This window comes from Euprymna scolopes, chromosome 34 (genome assembly GCF_053919585.1).
Source record: "Euprymna scolopes isolate OS-2025 chromosome 34, ASM5391958v1, whole genome shotgun sequence".
NCBI lineage: Eukaryota > Metazoa > Mollusca > Cephalopoda > Sepiida > Sepiolidae > Euprymna > Euprymna scolopes.
In genome coordinates, this window is record NC_136515.1 from 76,303,894 (window position 1) to 76,329,682 (window position 25,789).

The 25,789-nt window shown below is 34.0% G+C and overlaps 1 protein-coding gene and 1 pseudogene across 2 annotated transcripts in view; both read left to right on the top strand.

Moving 5' to 3' along the window:
* LOC145259294 (protein Hook homolog 3-like) overlaps positions 1–25,789 on the top strand; it is a 184,972-nt gene continuing 159,183 nt past the window's right edge. For both annotated transcript variants that reach the window (XM_080117166.1, XM_080117167.1), the window contains exon 1: positions 1–503. In XM_080117166.1, coding sequence (XP_079973292.1) covers positions 465–503 — 39 coding nt within the window. In that variant the 5' untranslated portion in view covers positions 1–464. The remainder of the gene's footprint in view (positions 504–25,789) is intronic.
* LOC145259370 (U2 spliceosomal RNA) lies at positions 18,879–19,012 on the top strand (annotated as a pseudogene).

Below are 25,789 nucleotides of genomic sequence, written 5' to 3' on the forward strand. Positions count from 1 at the left end.
CCCTTTTCACTTTTAAAACATAGGAAACGATCAGCAGAAATCGCTTATGAACTATGGAAACCAATATACGGTTAAAAATAAACATTTATAAATGTATAATTTGAAAAACTGGATAAACTCTTGTGTATTATAAGTTTTTCTGTCATAGTAATGACGATTTATTATGGAATACAAGCCTTTTGATTTTGATAGGAATAAAAAGCACTTTGAAATGAATTATAAACGGTAGTGATAGTTGTACAGCTGATCTTCCATAGTTATTCATGTTATACTATTGTGTCGTCTATGTTGTTTCTGTTAAGTACTGGAGAGTAGTCGCAATGAATATGTCGGAAGGGTAAAATGTATATCTCTTGATTGACAGAAAGCACTTCCAGTGGATATATACAAGAGCGTGAACATAAAAACGAAAGCCTTAAAAAAAAAAAAATAATTGTTTTTTATTTGGATAAAAACTCGTCAACATGGATCGAACATACTCGTATCAGATGTTAATAAAATGGGTAAGTTTGTTTTTGGCAACCTTCTTTTTTTTTTTTCTCTTACGTGTAAGATTTTTTTTTTTTTTTCGTCAACGCAAAAAAAAAAAAAAAAGTGGCAAGCGGATATTTTACTCCCTGGACATTTTGGCGAAGAGATGAAATGGTAAAATAAATTAAAGTTGAAGTTTATTTCTTGATTTATATTAGTATATAAAATGAGAATTTGGTACTAGTGCACTTTTATTGGTCCGTGCTGAAATAATAATTTTATTATTTAAAAAGCCATTCTTAACATGGGGAGGGGAGGATGTTTTGTACCTATTATGTACTTTAACCTTACAATTGAATAAAAAAACATATAAAACTTTAATCAAACTTGGAAATACGATTTAAAATATAGAGCGGATCAGTAAGTGCATTCATTAGCACCTTGTTTTATTTCTTTTTTTATGATAAAACAAAATGATAGAAAACTATTTAAAAAATTTGAACTGTTTATTATTATTTTAGCATTTCATCTGTTGGACACGAACCCAAAACAGATAAAATTTTGAAATTGATATAGTTAAAAAATCTCTTTAAGAAAATAATCTTAATAACAGTGTCGATATATATATATATATATATATATATATATATATATATATATATATAACATTTTAGGGTTTGTTTTACAATCGACATCAAAACAAAAAAACAACAAAAAACATGTTACCAAAGGCAAAACGAGTTACTCTTTTGGCCTTCGGGACAAGATCAAAGTGTAGTATCTGTTCTTCTGCTGCACTTCAGTTTCTTGTTGTCTTTCGGTGGAGGAGAAATCCTTCACGACTGAGACAATTTTTATTTTTGTACCTTTTCTCCACGTTAAAAAACGACCCTGGTGTCTGTCCCGTGGGGAGGCATAGTAAATTACTCTTCTATCTAGCTAGATAAGTTTTTGTGTGTGTGTGTGTGTTTTAACGTATTTTAAAGCGTTTATTCGGCTCGAAACACAAGTAGTGCTAAAGCGTTTAAGTTAAAATGAAAACAAAGATAACGACATTATGATATCGCCTTTGGCGTCCCAAGAATCGCTCAAAACTCGAAAAATAAATTAAAAAAAAATATTGATAGAAATCCGCCCAATAAATGTCACGGTGATGTCATTTGTTGAATTTCTGTTATTTATTTATTTATTAATTTATTTCGGTACTCATGCATGCACTTATTGATCCGTGCTAACTGCTGAAATAATAAAAATTTAAAAAGCCATTCTTAACATGGGGAGGGAATGGTGTTTTGTACCTATTCTGTACTTTAACCTTACAATTGAATAAAAAAAAACATCATAAAACTTTAATTAAACTTGGAAATTCGATTTAAAAAATAGCACGGATCAGTAAGTGCATTAGCACCGAAATTTGGTATAATTAGATTATTTTAGTCGATGTTTCAACAAGAATTTGTTTACATTGAACGTGAAGACGGCCATGTTGTAGTCAGCTGGAAAGCAGTAAAGCGAAACATATTTTTATTGGCAGGCAGTTCTAGGAAAAAAGCTTTGTTCATGGAATCTGCGTTTAGATTTAGGCACAGATAGAGTGGGGGAAATTGTTGATAGTGGTTGTAGTTAGTCGAATGTTTGTTTTTTTTTTTTGTTTTTTTTTGTGAAAGTTTGGCAAGAGGGGATCATAGATTGGAGCGCAGACAAGCACTTGCCATGAAAATAAGGATAGAGCAGAAACAGGTTTGCAACGTCTCTTGTGGGGAAAAGGGTACCAGGTTTTGAACTTTGTCGAGGAAGGATAAGGTGCTCTGAGCAGTTCCTACCCAAATGTGCAACAATACTTTATCCTAGAACGTACTTGGCTCTTATACAGATAGAGGATTGTATCAGCAGTGAGATAGCTACTGGAGCGGTAGAGTGATCCAACCAGTTTTCCGACAATCTTGGCAGCGGATTTGATATACGTGCTTCCATTTCAGATCAGGAGTGAAGGTCAATCCCAGAAGCTTATCGAAACATGGTGCTTCCCCAAGACGAGAACCATTCATTTCAATTGGGGCCTGATGGGGGTCAGAGCATTGATGATGGAAAGAGAGAAGTTTGGTTTTAGATGCATTAAAATTAACCAGCCACCCTTTTCCTCATTGTAGATCAGAAAAGAGAGAATCAGAGAGACCTTAGTCTCATTGCATGCCTTTGAAGTGTTGCCATAGATGGTAGTGTTTTTTTTTTTTTTTTTTTTTTTGTGCATAAATGTCTACAAATGATCTAAGAATGTGATTTGGGAGATGATTGATGAAAACCAGAAAGTTGGACCCAGGATGGAACTCTCAGGGATTACTGTTTATCTTATGAGCTGATTTTTTTTTTTTTTAATAATATTTTCAAGTTAAATTCAACCTTTACATTATCTGTAATGTGGCCATTACACTTAAACCGCATTCGTTACAGTTCAAACCTCTCTCAGATCCCCACGCCATCTGGCACCATCAAAATGGAACAAACTAAAATAAATAGATCCGACTGCATTCTTTCTTTTTTAACAAAAAGCACTTATTACTATTATTCTCCCGTCGACACCATTCTCTCCATCACTTTACACGTCTGTTCACTTCAACGTCAACTTTTTTCTTTGTCCGACCACGTGGTGCCCTTTTTTTTCTTTTTCTTTAGACACAAGCCCTAGCACACTTGCCAATTTTACGTTCAAATGCTGTTGGGACCTCACCACTGGACATAGTTTATGGTCATATCCAGGACCATTAGAATCAAATTAATTCACGTTATATCAACCAATCAGAAACCAGAATTGCTCCATAAAAACTGAATCTTTTCGCATTCCAGCACATAATTTTTTTTGCGTCAACACGAGAAGGATGTTTTGCCCTCTGTCTGCAAAATTATAAAGTCCAGAACCTGTACAGAACATCTGCCTACTGAAAATTCTTCATCTTCAGAACCTGTACAGAACATCTGCCTACTGAAAATTCTTCATCTTCAGAACCTTTATAGAACAACTACCCATCTGAAACTCTTTTGAAATTAAACATGGCTTCCAATTAAAGACTATCCAGAACACAAAATTAACAGTTCTATCCAGTCATGGCTGAGGGAACGAGAACAATTTAACTAAACCTGTAATACCTGATGCGATATTAGTCTTAAGCGAACTATACTGACTTCCTCCAGAAGAAGTTTACAAGGAATATCAAATTCACAAGTGATCCCCACCCGTATACCAGTCATGGAAAGATGATATACAGTGCCTAGTATTCCCAAATAGTCCTCCATCTGATACTACCCAGGTGCCATATCACTTAACTTTGTTGATTTAATGAGAACCGGAGTATCGACACAATTATATCGTATATGAACTCCTGTGGATTAGATAAAAGGGTTCGGTTGGTTGGTTGGTTTTGTTTTACAACAAATATATTCTATTAAAAAATTGTTCTTCAAAATCTTTGGATTCGGCATTAAATAACCTGAAAAGGGTTGATATGCCATAAAACAAAAACAAACAATATAGACAACAAAACGAAAAAAATGGTGTAAAAAAAAAATATATATATATAATAAATAAATGTTACCAAAGGCAAGATAAGTTACTCTTCTACCTACTTGTTTCAAAGTAAATAAATGCTTTAAATTAAGTTAAAACACAAAAACTTTATGTTGATAAAAGAGTAACTTATCTGTTATATATTTGCTTTGTGACCACTTTTTTCGTTTTGTTGTCAATACTACAAAATATCCCCTCAAAAAAATTGCCATCAACGATAAAAACTTTTAATAAAGATCAAAATCATAGGCTTTAAAAGGCAAAGTCCATTTGTAATTACAGGGCAATTTAAGACCAAGAATTAATAGTATTTTTATAGAATCACTCCCGTTCCAAACAGGGCATGTACGATGAAACAACGGTAAGTTTTTACCTGGTTTCTACATTAACATTTTCCTATGATGACTTTTGAAGGTTTTCGGGTATGCTGAAAACGAATATCGCATTTCAATTTTTTGCAAATAAGTAGCTTTTCAGATAATGTCATTTTCTTTATATTATTGCTGGTGGCTATCTTGGTACGCGCATGCATGCACAATTTCTTGGGGTTGCATCTACATGCAAGAACGCATGTGCGCATACAAAAATGGCCACCAGCAATAATATAAGAAATAACATTGCTTAATATCTGGAAAACTACTTATTTGCAGGAAATGTAAATGTGATATTTGTTTCCAGCATACCCGAAAAGCTATAAATGTTGTCTTTTAAAAGGAAAATGTTTTTCAAACCAAATAAACACTTTACATTAAATAAAAACACTAAAAACTTATCCAGTTAGGTAGTAAAGTAGCTTTTCTTGTCTTGAACATGTATTTTTTTTTATATATTTGTTTGTTTGTTTTTTTACTTTTTCGAATATGTGTATACTGAAACAAACTCCAGCATACCCAAAAATGTTTAAAAGGAAAAATGTTAAGATGAAAACCATTTAAAAACCTGCCAAAACAACTGTTGCAATATTTTCTCTACTAAAATATGAAATAAGTTGTTTCAGATGTCGAAACTCATTTCGTCAATTATTAATCTATATATATAAAAGCCAAACGTCTGTGTGTATGTATGTATGTTTGTTTGTAACGCTAAAACTTTTGAAAGACGGAACCAAACTTGACAAATTTGGTATCATATCGAAGCCCCATAACCCGGATGACAAATATCGAAATTTCACGTCAAACGGACCACTAGAAGTTGGTCAACTGATCAGTTATCTTCGAGGGGGGCCCCCAAAAAACCTGTCATTATATATATAAACGACAAATGTTTGTTTGTAACGCTAAAACTTGAGATGAAAGATTCCTCTCCCCTAAGAATAAAACATATGTTCAATATCTGCTTTTGTTTTTTTCATTGTTTATACGGTCCCAAGCAACGCCGGGTAGCCCTGCTAGTCTATATATATAAAAGCCAAACGTCTGTGTGTATGTATGTATGTTTGTTTGTAACGCTAAAACTTTTGAAAGACGGAACCAAACTTGACAAATTTGGTATCATATCGAAGCCCCATCACCCGGATGACAAATATCGAAATTTCACGTCAAACGGACCACTAGAAGTAGGTCAACTGATCAGTTATCTTCGAGGGGGGCCCCAAAAACACCTGTCATTATCTATATATATAAAAGACAAATGTTTGTTTGTAACGCTAAAACTTGAGATGAAAGATTCCTCTCCCCTAAGAATAAAACATATGTTCAATATCTGCTTTTGTTTTTTCATTGTTTATACGGTCCCGAGCAACGCCGGGTAGCCCTGCTAGTCTATAAATATAAAAGCAAAAAATGTATGTATGTGTGTTCGCTTTTTCTGTGTGTCTACAAAAGGCTTCTTTCAGAGAAGCGGTCACTTGCTTCACAACTTTTTAAAACTTTTTATATCACATAGAAATCGTAATATCTCACAGTTAACAACGAAGCTCGCCTATCTATTTAATTTGCTCGATTTCAGGAAGATAAATATTCAATATTTGTCGCTCGCCGCATGTGGGTTAGTCTTTTTCCTATAACATCTTGGGGGCGAGGAAAAAAGCGTTCAGCAGTAAATGAAATCCCGCAGTCAAACTGACTCCATTAACTCATTAAAACAAGCACCTGCTAAATCCAAGTAATTAAATAAATTCAAACGTGTTAACGTCGCAAGTTTTTTTTTTTTTTTTTTTTTCACAACTTTGCCTCAACGGTTCGGGTTCGATCCTCATACTTACTTCTTTTTTTTTTTTAACCCCCCCCCCCAAACACCCGGGCAACGCCGGGTATCCCTCGCTAGTGCTTGAATAAAGGGAAAAAATTTAAAAAAAAAATGAGTTCAATACAACTCCTGACATGCAATAGCATAAACGTCCTCGCAGACAATTTTCGACACAAAATCAAATATGTGATTTAGATTCTAGAAAATATCTCAAATCTGAGACTTAAGATAAAATAAGATAGGTATTGAACACGTTTGAAGCCATATAACTGCAGCTCTACATTAAAAAACGGCCCTGGTGGTTAACTTTGTCCCGTGGGGAGACATTGTAAATAGGAACATCACGTGGACATAATTCATTGAACATTTTTCCACTCAACATCATGGCGAAGAAAAAGAGGGGAAAAAATATAGATTGACAAAGGAGTGTATCTTTGAAATATATTTCTAAAGAAATAAACACTCATTTATTTTATAAAAAATTTCGTGTTGCAATTATTTGGCTTCAAACGTGTTCAATACGTATTTTATTTTCAAATTTCACTCAACACCTCTAATGGATATAAACAAAAAAACTACTAAGACTTAAACTTAAGGAGTCTTTAGAAGGAATTAAAATTTAGGGAACCATGCTTAATTGTTATCTAGTGTCTATGACTTCTCTCAAACTGCTAGACTTTGGAATTCCTTCCCGATTTACTGCTTCCCTGACTGTACTGCAAGCACAAGTTTAAATGTAATGTGAACAGACATCTCCTTGCTCAGCGTCCCTGTAGATATAGTCCCAAATAGTAGCCCTTTATGTCCAAGTGGCATCGTGCCTTGTTTGGAATGAATAAGAGTTTAAAAAAAAAAAAAAAAATCTAATTAAAGGCTGGTTTGTTATATTTGAATTATCAAATGGGAGTTTGTGCCTAATATGTTTCCAATCTTTTAAAAATGCTCTAAAGAAACTGAAATACGCTAATTGATGGATGCGAGCTTTTGTAAAAAATTCACACAAAAATAAGGCGTATCTGAATTTTTATCGATGGCTTCCACCCTCTTTTATCTCCTTTGCATAAACTTAATTAAACTAAACATAGTCCACATTTGTACTCCTTATGCCTAGCATCTCTGTGTACCGAGATTCATAATGATTGGTTAATTAGTGCATCCTATAAATAGAAATATGTAAACATATACTCAACTTTATAAAGATGAAGATTAAGGTTATATAGCAATTGTGCAGTGTAGTTAACAAAAACAGAAATGCTTATTCAGACTATTGAATCTTATCTGCACAACGTTTCAGCTGATGTAATCTCCGACCTTCTTCAGATGCGTTTTGTCGAACTCGAGGTGGGGGGGGGGGTCTGCACGGAATTTTGTAACAGAACCCTTCATTTAATCCACGAGGGTACCATGTTCTTATTCCATCGCCTATGACCAGGTAGAAATCTTAGGATTTATGATTTTATTCTTCGTATCGCTTGCATGGAGAATTGAACCTTCAACCTCCAGGAGAGTGTCACTTACAATGGAATTTAATTTTTCCTTTTGGTCAAGATCAAAGTGTAGTATCTGTTCTTCAGATGCTGCACTTCCATTTCTTGTCCTCTTTCGGGGGAGGAGCAGTCCTTCACGACTGAGACAATTTTTTATTTTTGTACCTTTTCTCCACGTTAAAAAACCGCCCTGGTGTCTAACTCTGTCCCGTGGGGAGGCATAGTAAATAGGTACAATGGAATTTTACCAATTAATATATCCGTTATACCAGGAGTCCTTGCATAGCTGAAATGATTAAATTGAAATTTAAAAAAAAATAAATAAAAAAAAATAAAGAGCTTTCAAAGATTTTAAAACATGAAAAAAAATATGCAAAAAAATATGCAAAAAAATATGCAAAAAAATATGCAAAAAAATATGCAAAAAAGTGACTTTTATTGCCTTTGTTGACATTTTTTTTTTTTTCTCCACTATATAATCGCTAGTTTTGTTTGTTGGTGGTGCAAGGTCTGAATTCACGATTATAAACTGACCTAAAACTAAATGAAAGCAGTAATTTTCGTCGGCGCTACTATTCTACGAAACGAATTGTGAATCGTGCACTTTTAATCTTGTCATTTGTACCTTTGTGTCAATTGTACCTTTTGACATTTACACCTGCCACTGACATAAAAGATTAGCTCTTCCTTCACTGTTTTACTAGACATTACAATAAAAAAGACTAAATGTTTACTTTAACTACAATAGAACATGAAATCCTTCACGACTGAGACAATTTTAATTTTTGTACCTTTTCTCCACGTTAAAAAACGACCTCTGTCCCGTGGGGAGGCTTTGTAAATAGGTACAATAGAACACCGACCACTAAAATTTGCTTGTCTATAGGTTTTCAGGGTCGCTGACAATCTGATATTCAAACCCGTCGCAAATTTACCGTTTGCGTAGTATTAATCCTTGAACCCTCGCACTATTTTGCGCCATATCACCATATTCGTTAATGCTACACGTGAGCAGTTCTTATTGAAATGTACATGCGCGCACACACACGTGACCTTTCACAAGGCGCATGGATACATGGCGGACATTTTAGATGATAGGAAATTTTTTTCATAAAATAAAAGAAAAATAGTTTTCATCTCATTAGTAATTAGATGAAATTCTTCCGTGATGTGACAAGTCACTTTACTACGCGTGTGCATGCGCCAACGCATCATGTAAAAATAGCATCAACGAAGGCTGTGAGATGGCATAAAATAGTGTGAGGGTTCAGGGGTTAATACCACGCAAACGGTAAATTTGCGACAGGTTTGAATATCAGATTTGTTGTCAACGACCCTGAAAACCTTTAAAAAACCAAATTTTATTGGTTGGTGTTCTGTTATAGTTAAGGTAAACATTTACCAAAAAGACTAACCAGCCTTTAGGATGGAGGAACTTCTGGCTGGATTAAAGCGTAGTATCTGTTCCGGCTGACTTTGTTAAACCATCCTCCCAAGACTTACCTCCTCTTTTGACGAGAGGTGTTCTATTGCTGATCACTTGATGTGCCCTCATAGGAGGAATGCCGATCGGGGGCGCATGGAAAATGTGATGAGGATTATTATATACTGGAGATGTTCATAATCGTACCCTATTTCCAAAAGAGGGGAAATATAACACGAGAAATATTTGGAATCAAGTCTCCCCGTGCTGTTATTTCAGATTATTTGAAACCGTAGCAGCAAGTTTTAGTCTCCCCTCCATCAAGGCCAGAAGTTTTGGGGAAGTATCAGATATTTTGTAATTCATATGCAAAACTAGGAAAACAAATGATTTTGATTGAAATATTGGTATAGGTGCAGTATCTTTCCACCCACAAAAAAATCCTTTAAAATTACCACTATTATGAGTTTTCGAGGGTGCTGAATATGAAAACAACAGTTAAAATTCAAGGAAACGAGTAATTTCAATGATATAAATGAATTATAGTTTCAAAAAGTGGGGGATCACTTTTCTATATTAATTTAACATAAAGTAAATACCCACTTTATAGACAAGGTGGTCATAAAGTGGGTGCTCATTTTATGTTAAATTAATATGGAAAAGTGATCCCCTACTTGTTTAAACAATAATGTGCAACCTTAGGGGCAAATGTCACATAGGCTACAACACAATTCAAGTCATTAGCTTTCCAACAAATCTTCATTTGTTAAATTCTGATCAATAGTCACCGAGATTTTGGACTTGGAAAATTGCCAAAAAAAGTGGTGCATATATATATATATATATATATATATATATATATATATATATATACTCTCATAGCCAAATTGAATATTGAAATGCTCATATCTTTGGTTCTTGGGGACGAAACTACATGAATTTGCAGATATTTTGAAGATTATAATTTTATGACAATTTGTAAAAAAAAAAAAAAAAAAAGAATTTGTATTTTCAAACCAATGACATATGTCCAAATTTGCCTACATTTGTATATATAGTGTCCTAACAGACGAGCTTTAATTGTGCTGCTTCAGTTGTCTCCCTTTGTGACCTTGCCAGGCTACTTATATATACATTTTTTTTTTTCTTCATAAGTTTCGGTTTTGGCTTCGATTCAAGCTGATGCACCCAAGGCATATGGATATATTTTGGAAATCACAACTTTATAATTGGTAGAAAATTGACTCTATAATAATATATATGAAATCTGCATAAATTAAGACACCATATTTAAGCATATTTTAAGACCAGGCTACGCCGGGTGTCCCTGCTAGCTTAGATAATTACTTTTGCAGTTTTAACAAAAGAGCTACAATAATATCAGGGCGCCTCCATTTACACTGAACATCTACAGAATGCCAACATCAATATATTACATACTAGCGGGGGTACCCGGCGTTGCCCGAGTGTTTGTTTCCGGGACGGGGGGGGGAGTTTTAAAAAATGTTATGGTAGGTAAGTAGGAAGGATCAAACCCGGAGTCATGAGTAAAAGTAGGAAAATAAAGTGTGAAAAAAAAAAAAAAACATCTGCAACGTTAACAGTTCGACCACCAAGAAAAGTCCATTCCAGTTGTTTAGGAAAAAAAAAAAAACAAAAAAAAACGACTAGGGTAGGTCGGCGCGAACGTGAAAATATAATGTGAATTGTCCAGCACGCTAACCACTATGCCACAGAGCACTGCAGCTTAGTTTAGTGATTTTAAATAACTTCACATGAAAGAACTACGAAGCCAAACCGGTGTTCTCTTCTCAACTGTTCCTTGTGAATGATCCCCAAACGGTGTTAAGTGGTGGCAGGGGGAGGAGGAATTTATTAGAGAGAAAATATTTTACCACTTCCATTGATCTTAACCGATTTTGGCCGTGACTTCTCAGCAGAAAAAGTATAGAAATCTAAGATTATCGAGGAATTTGAGAAATAATAAGCCTATAACACACCTCAGATATTGTTCTGCCGTTTGTGCATATTATATTTGCATGAAATATCTTGATTTTTAATCCTATTAAGGTCAAAATCAGACAGGAAAAAATGAGTTCATTTTATTTATATAGAGATAACCTTATTATCTAGAAAAACCGTTCTTAACACGAGGACAGGCAACCGGAAGTGAAGTGAAAACAATAATCGTAAAGATAAGCCGCCTTTTTATACAAATACCAGCAGGGAGACCCGACGTTGCCTGATATGATCAATGAATGTTTCACATTCCCATATTTTTATTGTCATCGAAATTAGTGAAATCGCCCGTTTTTCAATGAAATCGATTGATTGCCTGCTCTAGTTCGGGACCCATCGCGGTGTACCAGGAGGAAGTTTCACATGCCTCCCCATCTGCATTGACTTAGTCCCACGATACATTGTAGCCTACATTGCACTGTAGAGAATGTGCTGTTGATTTTATAAAATTATTTTTAATATATAATGGGTTGAATTAAAGTTTAAAATGCAAAAGTCGGGTATCATGGTTCAATAGTGGTCCAAACAAAGACATTCATTTCGAACGTGTTCCTGTCATATCAAAGGATCTGTTTATTTTATTTGTCGGACCTTTCAGTTTGTGTGGTAATAAAACTTCTCAAATGTACTTGTGATATTTAGCTGTTAACTTTATTCAATATCGCTTGTTCCTTTCATTGGATTGTTTTGATTATTAATACATTATTGACAACATTCCAATACAAACTCTATCTAAGAACACTGCCAGATATATAAAGTATATTTGTGCAAAATTTCATAAAAATTGGCCCAGGCGTTTCAGAGTCCTTAGAGAATGTACTCGCACACATAACGTTCTTTTTATATAATTACTAGCGGGGGTACCCGGCATTGCCCGGGTGTTTGGAGGTGTGTGTGGTATTAAATAAAAAAAGAACCCGGGGGGGGTGTAGGATCGAACCCGAAGCCCTGAGGCGAAGTTTGAAAATAAAATTGGCCAGCCAGAATGAGTTACTGAAAGATGTTTGAATTTATTTAAGTAAGAACCAAATTGACAGGTGCGCACACGGAAATCGTAGAGCAATAGCTATTCAGCAAATGAGGTCAATGACCAGGTTTGTTTGTTATAAGCAAAGTAAAAAAAGAAAACAATGTTAAAACTAAAGCGGGGGGGGGGGGTAATCAAAACATCAACAACAAAAAAAACTAACGTAAGGCAAACGAATGATGTTAAATGTAAAAAAAAAACATTTAGATAATGAACCAACGCGCTAATCAACTGAGCTGACGCGACGTACATGAAATTTGTTCAGTTTTTCAACTATTTAAAGTGAATCAGGTCATGACGTCATCTGGCGCATGCATAGAACCGCTCGTTGTCACAAGAAGACCGTTTTTGTTGACCCCCCCCATCGAAAATTGTTGATTTCGGGGTGAAAAAATGAACGTTTTTGGCCAATTTTTTGATATTTTTCGAGCGAAGGATGGAGCTACGATATGATACCGAGTTTGTAAATTTTCGTCGTGTCTGTCGAAAGTTTTTAGCAGACACACAAACATACATACATAAATTTTCGCTTTTATATATATATAACTAGCAGGGCTACCCGGCGTTGCTCGGGACCGTATAAACAATGAAAAAACAAAAGCAGATATTGAACATATGTTTTATTCTTTCATCTCAAGTATTAGCGTTACAAACAAACATTTGTCTTTTATATATATAGATAATGACAGGTTTTTTGGGGGCCCCCCTCGAAGATAACTGATCAGTTGACCAACTTCTAGTGGTCCGTTTGACGTTAAATTTCGATATTTGTCATCCGGGTGATGGGGCTTCGATATGATACCAAATTTGTCAAGTTTGGTTCCGTCTTTCAAAAGTTTTAGCGTTACAAACAAACATACATACACACAGACGTTTGGCTTTTATATATATAGACTAGCAGGGCTACCCGGCGTTGCTCGGGACCGTATAAACAATGAAAAAACAAAAGCAGATATTGAACATATGTTTGATTCTTAGGGGAGAGGAATCTTTCATCTCTATGTATTATTTGTTTTATCTACCCTAGGACTGGTATTGTTCATGTTTTATCCCTAGCATAGGTAATTTACAGCATGTATATGAAATTGTTTTACCTTAGGGAGAAGAGAACAGGTAATATACAACATAATGTGTCTATATTACATCCCTGGCAACGCCTAGAAACCAGCTAGAACATGTATTTCAGTCAATCTTTATTATATCCTAGGCTATGCCGGGAAACCAGCTAATCTCTTTTTAGTGACTTGACCACCAAAATACCTCCCTAAGTGTGTCCTTTCTTTTGAACTTATTAGATATAGGTATCTAGAAATGTGTGTGAAATTTTGTTGAATGCATTGTTCACTATGATTTTCTTATTGTTCTACACAATATCAACTGTAGCGAAATAACACAGTAAACTTAGTGTAGTGTTAGAATAAAGAGCAACGGAAAAAATTAGAATCATATTCTGTAATTGCAAATCTAAATTTGCTAGCATGTACCAGTATTTGCCAGGTTGTGGAAATTTGGAACTTATAACATATGTAGTGGCCTTTTCCTAGATACCTATTGCTAAAAATTATACTTTCATTTTGTTAGAAAAATCTCTCTTCAGATGCCCTGCATCATTCAAAATAAAAACAAATATTTTTATAATTGTTTCAGTATATTGCTACACAATGTGAAAGATTTTAACGTTTGTAAAAAAAATCATGAATGTGCTTATATTGCAAAAAAGAAAATATCAGTGCACAGTATTGAAAGTGTTTGAGATTCAAAAGTCTGTAACATTTCTACTAACTTCATAAGATGTCATGTGAGAAACTGAATTGAATATCAAGACATTATCTGAAGCGTTTTTATTTTGGTGTAACATATGTGTTTACAGTGAACCTTAACTTTTAATAAACAGATTGGTATGCAATGACATAGGCTAAGAATCTTTAAAATATATATAAATTGGAAAAATGTGTGAACAAATGAAAAAAAAATGATCCGCTCCACTTGATGACATCAAGCACAGTAATATTTTAGTGAAGAAAATATGAAATTGATGTTCAGTGATTAGTTTGGATGAATGAGAAAATGTAATTGTTTGATGCATAAAAATAACTCAGTTGCTGTATTTGATATTAAGCAGCAAAATATAGTGATTTGAATATTTGGGAAAACATCAAACCAGATTATGTAAAAAGAAAAAAAAAAGATGAAATTAGAAAATATATATTTTATGTTTATGAGTTCTGCCAATCAAAATTTTGTGGCAGAAATTGGGTGATTACCATGCAATTTTATTTTGGTAAAATTCTTAAATTATTAGAATGTTTATTATAATTTCTAATTAGTGACTTGTTATAATCAAAATCCGCCCTAAAGAGTGTCCTTTCTTTTATTAGGTATCAGAGTAGGTATCAAGATTTCTACTTCTATACAAATGTGATATTTCAGATCTGTACATAAAAAATTTGTTGAATATATAGGTTGAGAATTGTTCTGTGTCGCTCTCTTTCACACACACACGCATTCTCACTTTTATAGATATAATAGATAGATTACTCTAGATATATTTCCATTTGTCTGAATACCCTATATACAAATTTTCAAATCTGTAGATAAAAAAATTTGTGGAGTATATAGGTTGAAAATTGTTCTCTCTCTCTCTCTCTCACACACACATTCTCAATTTTAGAGATATAATAGATAGATTATGCTAGATATATTTCCATATGTCTGAATACCCTATATACAAATTTTCTAATCTGTAGATCAAATATTTGTTGAATATATAGGTTGAAAATTGTTCTTACTCTCTCTCTCTCTCTCTGGCTACCTCACACACACACATTCTAACTTTTATAGATATAATAGATAGATTATGCTAGATATATTTCCATATGTGTGAATACCCTATATACAAATTTTCTAATTTGTAGATAAAAAATTTGTAGAGTGCATAGGTTGAGAATTGTTCTCTCTATCTCTCACACACACACATTCTAACTTTTAAAGATATAATAGATTATGCTAGATATATTTCGATATTTCTGAATACCCTATATATAAAAATTTGTTGAATGTATAGGTTGAGAACTGTTCTCTCTCTCTCTCTCTCTCTCTCTCTCTCTCTCGCTCACACACACACACATTCTCACTTTTATAGATATAATAGAAAGATTATCCTAGATATATTTCTATTTGTATGAATACTCTATATACAAATTTTAAAATCTGTAGATAAAGAATTTGTTGAGTATATGGGTTGAGAATTCTTCTCTCTCTCTCTCTCACACACACACACATTCTCACTTTTATAGATATAATAGATTATGCTAGATATATTTCCATATGTCTGAATACCCTATATACAAATTTTCAAATCTGTAGATAAAAAATTTGTTGAGTATATAGGTTGAGAATTGTTCTCTCTCTCTCTATCACACACATTCTCACTTTTATAGATATAATAGACAGATTATGCCAGATATATTGAAATATGTCTGAATGCCCAATATACAAATTTTGAAATCTGTAGATAAAAAATTTGTTGTATACATAGGTTGAGAATTGTCCTCTCTCTCACACACACACACATTCTCACTTTTATACATATAATAGATAGATTATGCTAGATATATTTCTATATGTCTGAACACCCTATATACAAATGTTCAAATCTGTGGATAAAAAATTTGTTGAATGTATAGGTTGAGAATTTTTATCTCTCTCTTTTTCTCTCTCTCTCTCTCTCTCGCTATCTCACACACACGCATTCTCACTTTTATAGATAAAATAGATAGATTATGCTAGATATATTTCCATATGTCTGAATACCCTATATACAAAGTTTCAAATCTGTAGATAAAAAATTTGTTGAATATATAGGTTTAGAATTGTTCTCTCTCTCTCTCTCACACACACATTCTAACTTTTGTAGTTATAATAGATAGATTATGCTAGATATATTTCCATATGTCTGAATACCCTATATACAAATTTTCTAAACTGTAGGTAAAAAATTTGTTGAGTATGTAGGTTAAGAATTGTTCTCTCTCTCTCTCTCTCACACACACACACACAAGTTCTCACTTTTATAGATATAATAGATAGATTATGCTAGATATATTTCTATATGTCTGCCTACCCTATATACAAATTTCCAAATCTGTGCCCAAAAATGTGTGGAATATATAGGTTGAGAATTGTTCTCTCTCTCTCTCTCTCACACACATATTCTCACTTTTATAGGTTATATAGGTTGAGAATTTTTTGCTCTTTCCATCACTCACATTCACACTTTTATAGATATAATACATAGATTATGCCAGATATATTTACATATGTCTGAATACCCAATATACACATTTTCAAATCTGTAGATAAAAAATTAGTTGAATATATAGGTTGAGAATTGTTCTCTCTCTCTCTCTTTCTCTCTCTCTCACACACACATTCTCACTTTTATAGATATAATAGATAGATTATGCTAGATATATTTCCATACGTCTGAATACCCTATATCCAAATTTTCTAATATGTAGATAAAAAATTTGTTGAATATATAGGGTGAGAATTTTCCTTCCTCTCTTTCTCTCTCTCTCTTTCTCACACACACACACGCTGAAAATTGTTCTCTCTCTCTCTCTGACTCTCTCTCTCTCTCTCACACACACACACATGGTCATTTTATAGATATAATAGATAGGTTATGCTAGATATATTTCTATATGTCTGAATACCCTATATACAAATTTTTAAATCTGTAGATAAAAAATTTGTTGAGTATATAGGTTGAGAATTGTTCTTTCTCTCTCTCTCACACACACATTCTCACTTTTATAGATATAATAGATTATGCTAGATATATTTCCAAATGTCTGAATACCCTATATACAAATTTTCAAATCTGTAAAGATAGAATTTGTTGAATATATAGGTTTAGAATTGTTCTCTCTCTCTCTCTCTTTCACACACATTCTCACTTTTATAGATATAATAGATAGATTATGCTAGATATATTTCCTTATGTCTGAATACCCTATATACAAATTATCAAATCTGTAGATACAAAATTTGTTGAGTATATAGGTTGAGAATTGTTCTCTCTCTCTCTCTCACTCACTCACTCACTCACACACACACACACACACACATTCTACCTTTTATAGATATAATAGATTATGCTAGATATATTTCCATATGTCTGAATACCCTGTATACAAATTTTCAGATCTGTACATAAAAATTAGTTGAATATATAGGTTGAGAATTGTTCTCTCTCTCTCTCTTCTCTCTCTCTCTTTCACACACATTCTCACTTTTCTAGATATAATAGATAGATTATGCTAGATATATTTCCATATGTCTGAATACCCTATATACAAATTTTCTAATCAGTAGATAAAAAATTTGTTGAATATATAGGGTGAGAATTGTACTTACTCTCTCTCTCTCTCTCTCTCTCACGCACACATTCTCACTTTTATGGATATAATAGATAGATTATGCTGGATATATTTCCATATGTCTGAATACCCTATATACAAATGGTCAAATCTGTAGATAACAAATTTATTGAATAGATAGGTTGAGAATTGTTCTCTCTCTCTCTCTCGCAACCTTACACACACAACCACACGCAAACATTCTGACTTTTATAGATATAATAGATCGATTATGCTAGATATATTTCCATATGTCTGAATACCCAATATACAAATTTTCAAATCTGTAGGTAAAAAATTTGTTGAATATATAGGTTGAGAATTGTTCTCTCTCTCTCACACACTCACATTCTCACTTTTATAGATATAATGTATAGATTATGCTAGATATATTTCTATATGTCTGAATACCCTATATACAAAGTTTAAAATCCGTAGATAAAAATACGTTGAGTATATAGGTTGAGAATTGTTCTCTCTCTCTCTTACGCGCACACACACACACACACACACACACACATTTTCACTTTTATAGATATAATAGATAGATTATGCTAGATATATTTCCATATGTCTGAATACCCTATATACAAATTTTCAAATCTGTAGATAAAAAATGTATTGAATATATAGGTTGAGAATTGTTGTCTCTCTCTCTCTCTCTCTCTCTCTCTGGCTACCTCACACACACACACATTTTCACTTTTATAGATATAATAGATAGATTATGCTAGATATATTTCCATATGTCTGAATACCCTATATACAAACTTTCAAATCTGTAGATAAAAAATTTGTTGAGTATATAGGTTGAGAATTGTTCTCTCTCTCTCACACGAAACTGTGCACTCGGCTTCTTCCCCCCCTTCCCACCCCAAATGCTTGGGAAACTGTGCACTGTTTTTGTTGGTTTTCAAGCTGCCTCTTCCCCCCCCCCACGCACACACACAGTTTAACAGTAGTAGGAGGTCAAGAGAAAGAGGGTGAGAGAGAGAGAAGAGTAAGTTGGTGAGAGAGAGAGAAAAGAGAAAGAGGGTGTTGGTTTTATATTTTTATTATCGTCTAATATTTTGAAAGCTGAATTTCTAATAAAATGTGCATCTATAGGAGATAATGCCTGGGAATGTGTTCCCCCCCCCCACAGTTTAACAGTGGTGTGACGTCAAGAGAAAGAGGGTGAGAGAGAGGGAAGAGTAAGTGGGTGAGAGAGAGAGAGAAAGAGAGAGAAAAAAAAGAAAGACGGTGTTGGTTTTGTGAAAAAAGTTGTTATTTACAATTGTTCGCATTCTTGGCCTTTTGGTCAAGATCAAAGTGTAGTATCTGTTCTTCAGATGCTGCACTTCTATTTCTTGTTCTCTTTCGGTGGAGGAGAAATCCTCCACGACTGAGACAATTTTTATTTTTGTACCTTTTCTCCACGTTAAAAAACGACCCTGGTGTCTAACTCTGTCCCGTGGGGAGGCATAGTAAATAGGTACAATTGTTCGCCATTAGTGGATGTTGACGTCACGTCACGTGACATGACTAAGCGTTTTTTTTTTTTTAGTATGAATAACATTTTTTGTTTTAATTATAAAGTCTACACTTAATTTTATAGAAAATGATGTATATATAATAGAAAAAAAAAATTACTGGTTTTGTTGGATTCAAGTGGATCCCCCCCCCCTCCAGTTTAAGAGATAGCAGGTCACGTGGTAATATACAAAATGGCTAGCGTAAATATAAAGATCGGTTTTTTTATCGACGAATATTTTGAAAGCTGAATTTTTTTTTATTCCTGTACATTTTTTCCTGATATTTTTCGTTAAAACTCTTGTATAAATACTATTTTTAACCAGTTAAATACGCTGGAGACATTGTCATGGAGTTTAATAATCTCTAGAACAAAGCAGAAGAGAAATTACAAAAGTATCGGTAAAACAAAGTGTTTGTTTACATTTGTTCGCCATTACTGGATGTTGACGTCTCGTCACGTGACATGACTAAGCGTTTTTGGATTATGTAATATTAACATTAAAATGACAGGTTTTTTGGGGGGCCCCCCTAGGAGAGAAATGATCAGTTCACCCCCTTTTAATGGTCCGTTTGGTGTGGAATTTCGATATTTGTCATGCGGGTGATCAAGGTTCAATATGATACATAATTTGTCAACTTTGGTTGTGTCTGTCAAAAGTTTGAGCTGACGTCACGTCACGTGACACGTATTGAATAACGGTAAAATGACAGGTTTTTTGGGGGGCCCCCCTAGGAGAAAAACGATCAGTTGACCCCTTTCTACTGGTCCGTTTGACGTGAAATTTCGATATTTGTCATCCGGGTGATCAAGGTGCAATATGATACCAAATTTGTCAACTCTGGTTCCGTCTTTCAAAAGTTTTAGCGTTACAAACAAACATACATACATACATACATACATACACACCGATTTTTGCCTTTTATATATATAGAAGACTAGCAGGGCTACCCGGCGTTGCTCGGGACCGTATAAACAATGAAAAAACAAAAGCAGATATTGAACATATGTTTTATTCTTAGGGGAGAGGAATCTTTCATCTCAAGTTTTAGCGTTAATGACAGGTTTTTTGGGGCCCCCCCTCGAAGATAACTGATCAGTTGACCAACTTCTAGTGGTCCGTTTGACGTGAAATTTCGATATTTGTCATCCGGGTGATGGGGCTTCGATATGATACCAAATTTGTCAAGTTTGGTTCCGTCTTTCAAAAGTTTTAGCGTTACAAACAAACATACATACATACACACAGACGTTTGGCTTTTATATATATAGAAGAAGATTCAATGAGATGAATTGATTCCATTCTTATAAGAAAGGGCTATGTTTTTTTGTTTTTTTTTGGAGGGGGGGTTACTCTAAACTGCCGTCATGAAACTGAACATAGCATTTGCCCAAATTGTGCCCTACCTCAACCACTAACCCTAAGTTATAGATGGCAATACTTTGACATCAACTTAAGTTTAATGATTGGTTTAAGTGATTACTTCTACAGAATTTGAACCAGACTGTTTTATTTTATTTTTTTATAATCCTAAACTAAGTTTTAGGTTTTTTTCCACAAAAGTCAGTTTAGTTCAGTTCAAATACTGTAGAAGCACCATGACCCCACCCCCCCATAATTCACATTTGGTTTCATTACAGCAAAATAGTCCTTTACAGTCATACTTTAAATATTTTTTTTTTCTGTTTTCATTTTTCTTGATATTGAAATATGGATGCCATTGTATTAATTTAGACCTGAACCTGAATTAACCTAGAAAAAGAAAGAGATTAGAGATCAATATCACAGGTGCATTTTTATGGTGGCGGTGGCGGTGGAGTTATTAATTCAAGGGAAAAATAGCAACATAAAATAAAGGTGGCCTAGATTTATTCTAGTAGCAATCAATCTACATTATGCAAATTGTAAAAAGTGAAAAGCTTCTTAAATTTCTATCGAAATGTTTTGCACACAAAAATTAGTACATATTCTTTAGAAGCAAGAATATTTGTTAATTTAATTTAAATATGTAGAGTACCTGTAAAGATTAAACCCCATGGCTGCAAAGTAAAATCTGGTAACAAATTACAACAGTTGACGAAGGTGACCATACAAAATTAAACTCTGGTCCTGATTATATTTCTCTTGTATGGTTGCAAGACTTGGCCTATGCGGGCTAGTGACCTATGCAAACTGGAGATATTTGACCATCATTGTCTTCATCACATCCTCCATATCTGCTGGCAATAATTTGTCCCCAACAGTACAATTCGCACTCCTTCCAAAAATCTCTCCTTACCAGACACCTTTGCTAGTTTAGCTACAGCCTTCGACGACCCATAGATGACTTTGCCCGTGAGTTCAATTGTAACATAGTGCATATGAGTGTGTGGGAAAATATCAGCAGCAGCAAAGGATGGCTGACTTGTGAAGAGATTAGCAGCAGCAGCCGAAAAACATGTATATGCAAATTAGGAAGTGTGCGCGAGAAGAAAACAATAAAAAGGAGAAAAAAATGCACCATGTGGTCCGAAGAAAGGTGCTTGTCGAAGAAAATGGACGTGTAAAGTTGAGGACGAGAATGGGCTGGCTGTGGCCTGCATGTGGTCGGAGGAGAGAAATGCAAGCTAGGCTAGATGGATATGTGACGGTGAGACTTTTTTTTTTAAGGTGGGAAAGTAAAGTGTAATAAAGTTTTGTTAAAAAAGAAAAAAAAAGCAGATCCGGATTTTTTTTTTTTTTTTTTTTTTTTTTGCAACATTACATCATAGATCCAGCTCCACCATCAGGCTGGAAGAAATGTCACGGTGGTCAACTCAAAGCTTGGCTTAGGATAGTGAAGCAGGATGCTGAACTGATTCTGCCGCCCCCCCTTTTACAGGGTCCATCATTGGAACCACGGATGGCTTTTACTCATAATGGAAGCAGCCTTGAATCGCCATGCTTGGTTAGCAAGTGTTCTGGAGATGGTGAACTTGTTGGAAAAAGCCGGCCCACCACCAACCCAGGGTGAATGCCGCAACCATGACCATGATATATTTATTGCTGTATTGGAAACATGTATTGGTGTGCTTTCACTGCACAGGCTGTGATCATATGGTCATTGTCTTCATCCAAATTTAAAGCTGGATTTCATTTGTGGCCTGATTATCAAGCATGTAGTCTTGGTCAGTACTGCAAATTCTCCACCCAAACAAAATCACAATTACAGTTTTAAACGAATAACAAAGTTTTATTTTGTTAAATTGCAATCATATTTAGTATCTCTACCAAACGACAGTCACTTCTCGCTGGACAACAGGCTTGCCAATAAAGACTTGTAAATTCCAACGCAAAGAGTGCATCAGCTTAGTACCCAAGGGCTCGTCTGTGTTTCAGAAATCCAGCTGAACCTAACCTCTGCTCATTCTGCTCTAATATGTAAGACCCCCAGAATCATACGGTATGAAGCACCACATGTAGAGAAAATGAGTTCTGTATACCTTGGAGTTCCTCAAACTCTCCCTGACATGCAACGTGGATCAGAGGTACAGTATGCATCTGACAACACGGTCAAAATCTGTCTCTACATCCCACTGCTGTCTAATGTTGAGGCTCTACTTACCCCTGTACCCTCAGCACATACATCTTATCTCTGTGGTGTCCCAGATGAACAAAAAGCTCTTTCTCAAGACCTGGAAACAAACCTGACGTTACAGGCAACTGTGGCTATCAGTGAATAATCTGACGTGATGATGCTGATGATCACAAAAAAATTCATGGATTATGTGTCAGTATGCACCAACATCAGCGCAGAATGACTCAGAATCAATGTAAACGCAGTAAAACTGCTTGTTTCATTAACTTCATCAAACTTTATTACTATGTTTACAAGCAATAATAGCACATTTCATTGTTACCGTTCTAACGATAATAGCCATCATTATATCACAATTATCATAATTGTTGAAATGAACATGACATGATGTGATAGTTTAGATGTGACACTTCATTTTAAAATAAACTCCAAACAAACATCTATATAGAACGCTGAGATACGCTTCTTTTTTTTTTTTTTTTTTCATTTTAATTTTTACTCATTTTTACCCAATCAAGGCATGTCACCACTTGGACGTAAGGGACTAATTATTGGGACAATGCCTAAAAAATTAATTAGATGTTGGGTTATGTTGCCCTTCATATCTAGACAAACCCCTAAATGAGGATTTCTATTACTTCCTGTGATACACGGGTTACAAAGTTACAAAATTTTAAACCCATTTTTTGGTTTAAAAAATTTTTTTTTTTTTTATTAAATGTCTCTTAATACCGTATGATTCTGATGGTCTTGTGTGTGTATGTATATATATATATATATATATATATATATATATATATATATATACATATATATATATATATATAATTTATGATAGACAACCCAGCCAGCCAGTCACCTACTTGAAAATCATCGGCCAGTTTATTTATGGACATAAATAAAAATACCTATTTTCTAATAGGTCTCGTATCTGGAAGGGAAATATTTTTTCAAGATTCAATTGCAATTGTTTTCTAAGAGTTCTTTTTCTCCAGTTATGCAAGTTTTTTTGTTTTTTATTATTTATATATTTGTAAATTGTTGCAGTAAAAATAACACTAGAAAAGAATTCTGAAAACCATAAGAAATAAAAAGCCACAATGTAAATATAAATAGAAGAGCTAGAACTCAGATCCTCGGCTTTAGATTGAATTTGTTTTTGGTGTGTTTTTCTTTTTGGCTGAATATGAACTGCTCATTATGAATTGGAATTTGAGTGAACAAATTCGTTCTTTTACAGAAGACAACTTTTCTTACATTCTAAATATAGAAGCATTTTCTTTTTATACTAGCTGAATTCCTGCCTCATCTTGTTAGCCTATCATATCAATCGTTATGTTTTGAAAATTTTGTGTTAGATGGGTGACCATTTTGAAATGCCATAGCAGGTGCTGTGTGTAGGGGGACATCGACACCTCCCTACAAGAAAACAAAATTGCATCTCAAGACAGAGATGGACACCATATTTGTAGCACATTTATCTCATTTAATCTTAATTTCAATTATTTAATCTTAATTTTGATCCCAAAATATACTTGGCGGAAATTCTTCCACTTTGCAATTGAAAGGAAAAAAAATGTCTGAAGAATTTTACATCCACGATTAAAGCTGGTTTTTTTAGCAACGAAAAAGAAAAAAAAATGAGATTATAATATATAATTATATATATATATATAAATAAATTTCCTTTGTTGGGTGGGTGTGTCACTCTTGTGTCCCAAACAAACAAAGAGCTGACATAAGCAGTTTTGTCCATACTCCTCCTCCTTCTTACTCCTCCCCGTCCTCTTCGCCCCCGTTTTTTTTTTTTTTTTTTTTTTTTAATTAAAATCTGACTTTCCAAGTGTGGCCATATAAGCAAAAACATTTTGTGGTACTGTTTGTTTAATCAGAAGCATTTCCAAATTTTTATTTGAACGGATTTCTTTCTTTCATGGATTTATAATTTAAAGTTATTTTATCAGTTAAAATTTTATTGTTTTAGTTTACGGCATATCGACCCTTTTCTGATTTAGTGCCAAATCCAGTCATTTTGGTAAGGTTTTATTCTTCAAGTTCTTTATATCTTCAAGTATTTATTCATGGAGTTTGGTTTGGTTGTGTTATTTTACAGCAGATGAACCCTTTTATTAGGTTATTTAATGCAGAATTCAGCCATTTTGGCATAAGTTTTTATTCTTCAAGTTCTTTATATCTTTATTCAAATATTTATTCATTATTTGGTGTGGTTGTTTCATAGAGGAAGATTTTTTTTGGTTCCCCGACATGAGGAGGGTGGACCTGTAAATTCACCCCTGTCCATTCGTCCGTCTGCACTTTTCTCAATAACTACGCCTTGGAATTTTTTTTGAAATTTTGCGCAAACATTAAACATGATATGAGTAAAAAAGTAACAGAACAGATTTTCTGGTAAAACTCCGGTTGTCCCCCCCCCCCCAGGGATGCTTTTCAGGTTAAAATGGCTAAAATTGACAGTTTTGTGCTTATTAAAAAAAAAAAAAATTGATGCTTTTAATTTTTATAAAACTCTTTGAAAAGTTGTAACTGATTTCTATATAATTTTGATTGTCTATACTTCGTGATAACTCTTGGGTGTGCCCAAGGGACTCTTTTAGGGCTAATAAAAACACTCCATTTTTGGAACTATTTTACTATATTTGTCCAAAATTTCCTGTGTATGTTTATTTAGAAGTTTTGCATGGTGCTGAACTCAAATTTAAATATGTTAAGGCCTTGGGGACTTTGGAGGCTAAATGAGGGGCGGGGGGGGGACAAATGGTGGACTTAGTTATTTCTTTTTTTTTTTTTTTTTTTGCATGGTGCAGAACACAAATTTACATATGTTAAGGCCTAAAACTGCACTGTAGTTCATTTTCACCATTATTTGATTTTCCCTTGGGACTTTTGAAGCTAAATGGGGGGGGGGGTAAATGCTGAACTTAGTCATTTTTTTATGCCTCGTTCACTGGACCATGCCTGTTTCACTTGTTTATTTTTGGTTTTGCAGAACATAAGAAACAAAAATAATGGCATCAATGCTTTGTGCATTTTAGGTCAGGATACTAGTATCTAAAATGTGATTGCATTTTAAAGATAACTGAAAATTAATCCATAAGTAAC